At 40.4% G+C, this 11,386-nt stretch overlaps 2 protein-coding genes across 3 annotated transcripts in view; one reads left to right on the top strand and one right to left on the bottom strand.

Annotated features, from left to right (window-relative positions):
* Positions 1-11,386, bottom strand: part of clip1b (CAP-GLY domain containing linker protein 1b) — a 76,720-nt gene that overhangs the window by 48,114 nt on the left and 17,220 nt on the right. The gene's annotated exons all lie outside the window — the stretch shown is intronic.
* Positions 489-6,657, top strand: LOC308683969 (piggyBac transposable element-derived protein 4-like). Of its 2 annotated transcripts, XM_081354913.1 has the most exons (3): positions 489-728; positions 4,249-5,725; positions 6,009-6,657. In XM_081354913.1, exons 2-3 carry the CDS (start codon positions 4,295-4,297, stop codon positions 6,459-6,461), a joined length of 1,884 nt encoding a protein of 627 aa, XP_081211039.1. In that variant the 5' UTR covers positions 489-728; positions 4,249-4,294; the 3' UTR covers positions 6,462-6,657. The 2 variants fall into 2 exon arrangements, with proteins under 2 accessions (XP_081211039.1, XP_081211040.1); XM_081354914.1 differs by lacking the exon at positions 489-728 and having other exon boundaries at positions 4,022-5,725.

Raw genomic sequence — 11,386 nt, 5'->3', positions numbered from 1 at the left:
ATTAAAAAAAACCTAGGATGGGATGTTTGTTTTTTATTAACTTGCTGGAATTTGTATACATGTGTATTGCAACCAATGCTGATGATAGTAACCAGTTGTTTGATAGTAAACTTCAGGTACATTTGCACTGGTTTGTGTTTTTAGGCCACTACTGTATTCTGAACCTGTGGCTTGTGGCTTTCGCATGCAGATATATTCCTCAACAATAATTAAAAGATGATCAAGTAGTTATTTGCACGCATAATGTTTTTATTACTATTGTGTAAGGGAATCCATTTTTAACCCCCCAATTTATATCAGGGGAAAAAAACAGTCCATGATGCTCTTTATTGCGAAGTTCCAGCTAGATTACAACATTGTAGTCTGAATTTTCACTAATTCTTTAATTGAACATTCGGGATGCATCGAAAATATTCTTAAGATATGATTCCGTTGTGTGTAACATCTGCATGACTGTGCATGTGCATCACCAGAGGGCGCATGCTTCTGCTTCATTACAGTGTCAATAAAATGGTCATATCTACAATTGCTGCACCCCTGAACTCAAGGAAACAGTATTCTTGCAGATATTACAGTAATCAGCAGCACATGGACGTTTCCGTCTGAATGCAGCGCTGGTGTTAGTGCTAATCTCATCTGTTCCTCACGCAGAGTCTGCTTCTGAAATACACGGGAATAACAGGAAGGATTCCATAAGTGTGCAATCCAAAACATCTCGTGTAGATAAGGTAAGATGCACACAAAGTTTGCTTTGAATTCCAGCAACAAAAAAGCCTCACAGATATGTAATCTTCATTGGCGTTATTTTTATTTTTCAAAAGTCATGGCGCGTTTCATCGTTTTTTTTTTTTAACCTCGTGCAGGATTTGTTCACATTCCAGCTGCTGCCATTTTGCTAATAGTTTTAACCCCTTGGTTCTGTTCGGTCATTTTAAGCACATTTCAACTTTAACCATTTGAGCACACTAAACATGGACTAGATTCGTTAAGTCGAAGTGGTTAAATAAACAGGCAAAATTTGACCGACCATTGTTGATACATCGGACTACAAAACATAGCAATTATTAAATACATTGTCAAATAAAATCAACTAATCAATCAGGCACAATGCAGAACACACACACAAAAAGAAAGATGCTATAACACATGACATTATTGTTATCGTTGTTTTAATTTGTCAAAAAAAAAAACTTATTTATTCAAGTGGTGCTCACTGCAGAGCCAAATGACATCCAGCTCCACCTCTCTGGACGTCATGGTTTGAGGGATGCGCTGCACAGACCGATCGATTTATGTTACAAAGTACCGCGAGAGCTATTCAAAAGCATAAGGAGCCGTCTGCTCAATATTCTCTCTCGCGGTATTTTGATGTCATTCACCGATCGGTCGGTGCAGCGCCGGTTCAAGTCAAATAAGCCTATAGTTAGGGTGGGGGTGGTTCCCAAACCTGTCCTGCCGCACCCCAACACTACACGTTTTCTTTGTCTCCCTAATCAAACACACCTGATTGAACTCACCAGCTCATTATCACATGGGTTAATGATCTGATGAGTTGAATCAGGTGTGTTTGATTAGGGAGACAAAGAAAATGTGCGGTGTTGGGGTGCCGGCAGGACAGGTTTGGGAACCACTGGGTTAGGGTGTGGTTAGACCTTCTAGCTCCACCCATTACACCCAAATTACATCCAGATAGGGGGAGCTGGACTTCACACTCCACCCATGGCTCTGCAGTGAGCAGCCTCTCAATTTATTGGGCATAAATTAGGAGTAGAACAGTGTTGCCAAAGCAATGTATATACACACAATGCCAAATGTGGGTGGATTTCAGCTGCGTGTAACACAGTCACTCTCTACTAGCCACTTTGACGGGCTGAATTTTGTATATGTATATACACATTTTTCAATTGAATTCTTTTAAAAAAGCATCTGAAATAATAAACTAAGTGCAAGGTAGTGTTGTCAAAAATAAAAAAAATTTGAGACATCAATACTAAAATATCTGAAATGGTTCCAATACTCATTTTCCACAGGATAGAGACACGATACCAGTGCGCTTTCTCTCTCTCATCCCCGCCTCCCCTTCATTTGCTCCAGATGAATATTGGTGGTATTACAGGGCATGGGAATGCGCCAAGCCCCCAATGTTTCGTAAAACATTGAAGCTTCCCCGGGCGCCGCCATTGATTAGCGGACCCCCACCTGCTGTTAGCATCCATTGACTCCCATTCATTTTGGCGTCACTTTGACAGCGAATAACTTTACATCTGAGGCGTTTAAAGACTCAATTTGTCCATTATTTATTTCTAAAGAAACATGAAAATGTATTAAAGGCTCCATTACCTTGTGTCTTACATTTTGGCCCCATAGAATCCGTTTTTGTAAAAATAGGCTAACGATTGCATCATAACCACACGACTCTCCATCGCACAGTTGAGAAATTACCGTATGGACAGGAGGAGAAGCTCACGGGCAATCGGGGGGACGTGGAGGCAAAATGACAAAATAATTCATCAGAATTCTTAGCAAAAGTTTCTCCTGCTGCTAGCTCATGGACAGCTCCTACTCACACTCTCGGTCTCTGCAAGTTTCGGAAGGGAATGATTCAGATTTCTCTAGGCACAGCTACTAGAAGACAGACGGGTTGCTCACGTCACATCTACGTCGTCAAGCTCAGTTTGAGTCTGCACAGTACGCTCAGCCATCAGGAAGTGAGTGCTTCTAATTGACTTCACTTTTCTCCTTTGAATCCAATGGGGTCGCTGTGTCCAGTTTATATACTGTCTATGGAATGCGCGCATTGCGTATAATTTTACTCATTCCTGCAGATTTTGTGCTCACAACCAAAGTATGCGCACAAAATGCCGCCTCTCAGTTATAAATTGACTTCTTTTTCGCTGCTTATTGCGCACGTGGTGTTTGCGGATTAGATACACTATTTGTCATATTCATTGATATTTGCAAGAAATGTTGTGCTTTGCTAACAAAACCTTTGCAATCCCCTTCGCAAAAAAATGAGCGAACACAAAGTTTCTCGGGGGAACACAAAACATTTGTGAGAGAATGCAAAAACAATGAGTTATTTTTCCTCCCATCTCATATTTTTTTCATCACCATGTCCCTTTAGGGGCTCCGTCCCTTTTGAGCTCTTTGTGAGCGAATGCAAAGTTTCTTAAGGGAATGCAGAACATTTGCGAAAGAATGCAAAAGCATTGACATAATTTTTCATCCATCTCATATTTTTTCGCTTCACCATGTCCCTTTAGGGCAGGGATGGGGAACGTTAGTCCTGGAGAGCCACTGTCCTGCAGAGTTTAGTTCCAACCCTAATCAAACACACCTGAACCAGCTAATCAATGTAAATCAAATAAAGGATACAGGATCACTAAGGCTACAATCAGGTGAGTTTTTTTTCAGGGTTGGATCTAAACTCTGCAGGACAGTGGCTCTCCAGGACCAACGTTCCTCACCCCTGCTTTAGGGGCTCCGTACTCTTGCGGTGCTTTGATGACATACATCACAGTGACTTGGCAAAAGTGCTGTCATAAATCAAATAAAAATTGCATGTACTGCTTAAAATCAGATGCCGGCTGGCTGCCTGCACAGCACTGCATGAAGTCAAACACACTTAATTTTTTATCTCTAATTTAACATTTCAAAATTCCCCTCTGCCATTTTGAAGTGCATTCAACTTCGTCAAGTGGACGAATGAAGTTTATTTGGACAGACCCTCGACCCCGCGATTTTGACTGATGGAGCAAGTCTACTCCATATATACACTTCAGGCAGATCCAAAGACTGCAATCCACCACAAAAGTCACACTTAATTTACCCCCACCCGACACAACTCTAGTGTGTAATTTGGAGTTATTTTGACAGGTTTTCAAGGGTTCCGCCAGTAGTGGGCACTCATGCAACGTAAATAATAACGTACATCTTAGTGAACGAGATGGAGGGAAGTTAGCGAGGGAAGGGCATTAAAAAAAAACTGGACTTAAACACAGCCTAAGAGTGAACCGGGCCTTAACCATCCTAGCCTTAACCATCACACAAATCTATTCACATCACTAGCTTTAAAAATAAGCATTATCTGTCCCATTTAAGAGCTTATAATTTGAATAAGGACACACAATAAAATGTACTCCCAATGTAGTTTTAATAGATGTTTTACTGTAGTATTACAAGACATTTTACCCTAACAAGTATAACAACTAAGGTTATAAATGTGGCTTCCTTGGACCTTGCTTGCAGTTCTTTCTGAAGCTGCACAAGAGACGGGTTAAGAGGAAGAGACGGCATGGAGAGACGGTTTAATATTGCGGAGGTCCTGGTCGAATTACTTGATTCTAGTGAAGAGGAAAAAGATGCAAAACTACCTATGACAAGTGATGGATGCATGGAAGAGGAAAGAGACGCGACCCTACATTCAAGTGATGGATCCATGGAAGAGGAAAGAGACGCGACCCTACATTCAAGTGATGGATCCATGGAAGAGGAAAGATACCTGGAAGGAGAAGCTGAGCCAGAGGAGGAGCTCTTCGATCAAGCTTCTGAAACAGAGGACAATACAGAATTCGACCCAGACTATCACTCTACTGATGGAGAAGAGGAAGAGGAAGAAGAAGAAGACCCTCCTGAGACGGATGCCGCTTACCAGTCCAAAAACGGGAACATATTGTGGACTTCAACAACTCCTTCTGAGAAACGAGGGAGATTATCAACTCATCGTGTCATCAAAATGACCCCTGGACCAACCAGGTTTGCATGTTCCAGTGCCAACGACATAATATCAACATTTGAATTGTTTTTCCCAAATAACATTAAAAAAATTTTGATTGAAATGTCCAATTTAGAAGGGAAACGTGTTTTTGGTAAAGCCTGGAAAAGCCTGGACTGGACGGACATACAGGCCTATTTCGGTCTGTTGATTCTGGCAGGCGTGTATCGATCCCACCATGAGGCTTTGGGTAGCTTATGGGGCGGTGTTTCGGGGAGGGCAATATTTCGTGCTACCATGTCTTTGCAAACTTTTTCCATTATGGCAAGGATCTTCTGCTTTTATAGAAAGGATGCAGGGTCTGGCCGAAAGAAAGATGACAAACTGGCACCAGTAAGGGAAATCTGGGAAAAATGGGTCCAACGTCTGCCGCTCTTGTACAATCCAGGCCAGAGCGTCACTGTGGACGAGTGCTTGGTCCCTTTCAGAGGTCGCTGTCCTTTCAAACAATACATGCCGAGTAAACCGAGCAAGTATGGAATTAAAATCTGGGCGGCTTGCGATGCCAGCTCGAGCTACGCTTGGAACATGCAGATCTACACAGGCAAAGCTGCCGACAGGAAGCCAGAAAAGAACCAGGGAATGCGTGTGGTCTTGGACATGACATCCGGTCTCCAGGGACACACCATCACATGTGACAACTTTTTCACCTCGTATGCACTCGGCGAGGAGCTGCTCCAAAGAAAAATGACCATGATCGGAACAGTCAGATCAAACAAGCCTGAGCTCCCTCCTGCGCTCCTGTCAGTCAAACACAGAGCCCGATTCTCGTCCATGTTCGCCTTCACCGAGACACACGCTCTTGTGTCCTACTGTCCCAGAAAAAACAAAAATGTGCTTTTGATGAGCACATTACATAGAGATGCCGCAATAAGCAGCAAAGACCACAAGAAGCCGGAAATAATCCTAGACTACAACAAGACCAAAGGTGGAGTTGACACCCTTGACAAGGTATTTTACGTTACATTATTTATACGTTATTGGCATGAAATGAAAATCAACCCTATCTATTTTCTAAATGCAAATTATAGATTTTATTGTGAACAATTCATCTGCGCTTATGTTTTCTCTGTCAAAATTCTGTTACACCTGGATGTACACAATAGAGTTGAAAAGATCTGTTACTACTTCCATCTTATCACGACTTTTAGGGCAAATGGCATATATGAAGTGACCTGAATTGTCAGCTGATGACTAAAGCTTTTGTGTTTTTTGCTTGTCTTTTAACTTCCAGCTAGTTGCCACATACACCTGCCAAAGAAAGACAATGCGTTGGCCAATGGTTATCTTCTTTAACATGTTGGATGTCTCCGCCTACAATTCATTTGTGCTCTGGACCGAAATAGATCCTACGTGGAACAAACAGAAGTGCTTCAAAAGACGACTCTTTCTGGAAGAGCTAGGTGAAGCTCTGGTGACTCCGTTCATGATAAGACGGCAAGGCATTCCCCGCACGCCAGCCTCTCAGAATATCGTAATGGAAGCACAAGCATGCTCTGTTAAAGTCAAAGAAACCGGCCCCTCGCCAGTCTCAACCCCCTCTAAGAGGAAAAGATGTCAGGTCTGTGAATCAAAGTTGAAAAAAAAAACCAACATGACATGCAATAAGTGTAACATGTACATTTGCAAGTCACACGCTGTTATAACTACTTACTGCCACCCATGCAACAAGAGAAAGAAGGTTTAAACAGGATTTGTCACTGCTTATGTGTTTTTTTTTTTTACTCAGTTTTTATGACAAAATCTTTTCTTGCTATTCTCTTTACTAATGTTTTTGCTAATCTTCTGATTATTAACCCCTTTTTCTCGAGATTTTTATTGGTTTACTTCATTAGAGTTACTGAATGTTGATGCTTGATGTTTTAAATAAATAATAATATGACAAAATAGTGTGTACGCTACGTCTTTTCATTCATTGTATAACTATTTTGTAACTATTTGTGGCATCACTGCAAAAACTTCAAAACTAATGAATATAAACATGCCATAAACTCAAGAGTAGTAGTTTAGCATATCATAAGTATATATCCAAATTCAAAACTTGTGTCTAGAAATGGTTTGTGAGAACATTTGGCCCCAGAGAACAGGCAACATGCATCACTGAAGCCAAGCCACCTACTGGTTATAACTATTATTTCATGTCACTGTAAAAAAATTTCAGCAGGTGTTTTCAAATACATACTGTACACAATATTTTTTCTAATTTGTCAGTTTAATGGAGTGTATGTTTTTACTGCAGATCAAAACAATTATTTCATTTTATTTTAAAATGAATGTTGTAATTTTAGCGGTAAGTTAAATCTAAATACTACAGAACTTTCAAAAGAAATGAACAAGTAAAAATGTTACTTAAAAATACCTAGGATGGGATGTTTGATTTTTATTAACTTACTAGCTGGAATTTGTATACGTGTATTGCAACCAATGTTTCTGATGATAGTAACCAGTTGTTTGATAGTAAACTTCAGGTAAATTTGCACTGGTTTGATTGTGTTTTTAGGCCACTACTGCATTCTGAACCTGCAACCTGTGGCTTTCGCATGCAGATATATTCCTCAACAATAATTAAAAGATTATCAAGTAGTTATTTGCATGCATAGATGCATAAGTGTTTTCATTATTATTGTGTAAGTGAATCCAATATTAACCCCACAATTTATATCGGGGGGAAAAAACAGATGATGCTGTTTATTGCGAAGTTCCAGCTAGATTACAACATTGTCGTCTGAATTTTCACTAATTCTTTAATTGAACATTCGGGATGCATCGAAAATATTCTTAAGATATTATTCCGTTGTGTGTAACATCTGCATGACTGTGCATGTGCATCACCAGAGGGCGCATGCTTCTGCTCCATTACAGTGTTAATAATATGGTCATATCTACAATTTCTGCACCCCTGGACTCAAGGAAACAGTATTCTTGCAGATATTACAGTAATCAGCAGCACATGGACGTTTCCGTCTGAATGCAGCGCTGGTGTTAGTGCTAATCTCATCTGTTCCTCACGCAGAGTCTGCTTCTGAAATACACGGGAATAACAGGAAGGATTCCATAAAGGATTTGTGTGCAATCCAAAACATCTCGTGACTCGTGTAGATAAGGTAAGATGCACACAAAGCTTGATTTGAATTTCAGCAGCAAAAAAAGCCTCACAGATGTAATCTTCATTGGCGTTATTTTTATTTTTCAAATGTCATGGCGCGTTTCATCGTTTTTTTGCCCAAAAGTGCAAAGATTTCGTGGATGGATTTGTTCACATTCCAGCTGCTGCCATTTTGTTTATTGTTTTAACCCCCCGGTTCTGTTCGGTTATTTCAACTTTAACCATTTGAGCACACTAAACATGGACTCGATAAGTCTAAGTGGTTAAAGAAAAAGGCAAAATTTGACCTACCATTGTTAATACATCGGACTACAAAACAGAGCAATTATTAAATACATTGTCAAATAAAATTAACTAATCAATCAGGCACAATGCAGAACACACACAAAAATGAATGATGCTATAACACATGAGATTATTGTTGTTGTTGTTGTTGTTGTTGTTTTAATTTGTCAATAAAAATCTTATTTATTCAAGTGGTGTTCACTGCAGAGCCATATGACATCCAGCTCCACCTCTCTGGACGTCATGATTTGAGGGATATGGGTATGGTGGGGTTAGGGTGTGGTTAGACCTTCTAGCTCCACCCATTACACCCAAATTACATCCAGATAGGGGGAGCTGGACTTCACACTCCACCCATGGCTCTGCAGTGAGCAGCCTCTCGATTTAGTGGGCATAAATTAGGAGTAGAACAGTGTTGCCAAAGAAATATATATATATATATATATATATATATATATATATATATATATATATATATATATATATACACACACACACACAATGCAAAATGTGGGTGGATTTCAACTGCGTGTAACACAGTCACTCCCTACTAGCCACTTTGACGGGTTGAATTTTGTATATAATGTATATACACATTTTTCAATTGTATTCTTTTAAAAAGGCATCTGAAATAATAAACTAAGTGCAATGTAGTGTTGTCAAAAAATAAAAGAAATTCGAGACATCAATGCTAAAATATCTGAAACGGTTCCAATCCTCATTTTCCGCAGAATAGATACCGGTGCGCTTTTTCTCTCTCTCATCTCTCCGACAGCGAGTGACGAATAACCCCGCCTCACCTTCATTTGCTCCGGATGAATGTTGTTGGTATTATAGGGCATGGGAATACGCGCATTGCGTATGGCAGGTTTTTTCCATGGTGCTGATGTCAAAATTGTTGCCAGTGAAAATACTGAGTAGCTAGTAACTTTGGAAAACCATTAGCCACAGAGGCTAGAGATCAAAAAAGTTAATGTGCCCATATAGTTGCAGTGATGCTATGCTGGCGCATGCTAAAATGTCTGTAAATGTACGGCAAGGCAGCCTCAGTTTTTAGAACCAGCAGCACAAACCAAAAGCACGATGGGAATCGCTCATTGGCTGAGAACATTTGTGACATTTTGTTCCTGGCTGAAATGTTAATAGGTGTGTTTGACTTTGGCTGGATTTAATGGATCGGTGAGATTTGCCCCTTGCAGTGATGGGTAGTCCGGATCATTTTACTCACTCGGCTCTTTGAATCTCGCTCCGCAAAATGAAAGAATCTTTTCTTCAAGTCATTTTGTTCATTTCAGCAGAATATAATAAAAAATGTTACATGTTAATTGCCAAATTCCACAACACATCTACTTGCGCAAAAGTGTGCAAAAGAGAGAAAACTATAATGCAGCCAAGGCCAAATTATGAGAAACAGAAACGATTAATTCATTGCTTAGCTGGGTCTTCAGGCTATGCAGTCTGTTAGTTCACCTCACCTCCCAATACGAGTCGTTTGTTCTTTTGTGACGTAGGCTGAAGCTATGCAGTCTGTAACGGAAACAGAAATGATTAGTTCACCCCCCCCAAGACAATCCTGTACAGAACCTATAAGATGTTGCGCATGTGCGGTCAACACAAAATGAGCAAATCACTCTCTGAGACAACTCGTTGTTCCTGAGTCATATTAAAGATTTTGTTCAAAATTAACAAATCGTGCATGATTGACACATCACTAGCGGCTTGCAGTCTGGGAAGATATTGAGAAAGGAGACGTAAAGTTGGACATTTTCCGTGTTCCGTGTTCTGTAGTGACGCTCACGTGGTGTTTGCGGATTAGATGCACTATTTGTCATATTCATTGACATCCGCAAGAAATTTTGTGCTCGCTCGCAAAACCTTTGCAATCCCCCAAGAAACTTTGTATTCGCTCGCAAAAAAAACGAGCAAACACAAAGTTTCTCGGGGGAACACAAAAACTTATTTTTCCTCCCATCTCATATTTCTTTCACCACCATGTCCCTTTATGGGCTCCTTCTCTGTTGAGCTCTTTGTGAATGAATGCAAAGTTTCTTGAGGGAATGCAGAACATTTGCGAGAAAACACAAAAGCATTGACATCATTTTTCATCCATCTCATATTTTTTGCCTTCACCATGTCCCTTTAGGGGCTCCGTACTCTCGCGGTGCTTTGATGGCATAGCCTAAATCACAGTGACTTGGCAAAGGTGCTGTCATAAATTAAACTAAAATTGCATGTACTGCTTAAAATCCGATGCAGATTTGGCTGCACAGCACTGCATGAAGTCAAACACACCTAATTCTTTATCTCTAATTTAACATTTAAGTCTACTCCATATATACACTTCAGGCAGATCCAAAGACTGCAATGCACCGCAAAAGTCACACTTAATTTACCCCCACCCGACACAACTCTAGTGTATGATGAGTTATTTTGGTGGGTTTTCAAGGGTTCCGCCAGTAGTGGGCACTCATGCAACGTAAATAATAACGTACATCTTAGTGAACGAGATGGAGGGAAGTTAGCGAGGGAAGGGCATTAAAAAAAACTGGACTTAAACGCAGCCTAAGAGTGAACTGGGCCAGATGGGGCGAGGCTATAATGATATATCCTAGCCTTAACCATCACACAAACCTATTCACATCACTAGCTTTAAAAATAAGCATTATCTGTCCCATTTAAGAGCTTATAATTTGAATAAGGACACACAATAAAATGTACTCCCAATGTGGTTTTAAGACATGTTTTTCTGTAGTATTACAAGACATTTTACCCTAACAAGTATAACAACTAAGGTTATAAATGTGGCTTCCTTGGACCTTGCTTGCAGTTCTTTCTGAAGCTGCACAAGAGACGGGTTAAGAGGAAGAGACGGCATGGAGAGACGGTTTAATATTGCGGAGGTCCTGGTCGAATTACTTGATTCTAGTGAAGAGGAAAAAGATACGATACTACATATGACAACTGATGGATGGATGGAAGAGGAAAGGGATGCGACTCTACATTCAAGTGATGAATGGAAGAGGAAAGTGATGCGACCCTACATTCAAGTGATGGATGGAAGAGGAAAGGGATGCGACCCTACATTCAAGTGATGGATGGAAGAGGAAAGGGATGCGACCCTACATTCAAGTGATGGATGGAAGAGGAAAGGGATGCGACCCTACATTCAAGTGATGGATGGATGGAAGAGGAAAGGGATGCGACCCTACATTCAAGTGATG

This window comes from Scardinius erythrophthalmus (genome assembly GCF_964197995.2).
Source record: "Scardinius erythrophthalmus genome assembly, chromosome: 23".
In the NCBI taxonomy this organism is placed as follows: domain Eukaryota; kingdom Metazoa; phylum Chordata; class Actinopteri; order Cypriniformes; family Leuciscidae; genus Scardinius; species Scardinius erythrophthalmus.
Note: the sequence above shows the minus strand (reverse complement) of the source record. Positions and strands in the feature narration are given on the sequence as shown.

Excerpts from the sequence above, each read along its gene's own strand:
- LOC308683969 (XM_081354913.1), top strand. The coding sequence starts at position 4,295 with ATGGAGAGACGGTTTAATATTGCGGAGGTCCTGGTCGAATTACTTGAT. Across the intron at positions 5,726-6,008 it reads GAGTTGACACCCTTGACAAG|CTAGTTGCCACATACACCTG; the intron begins GTATTTTACGTT and ends TTTAACTTCCAG.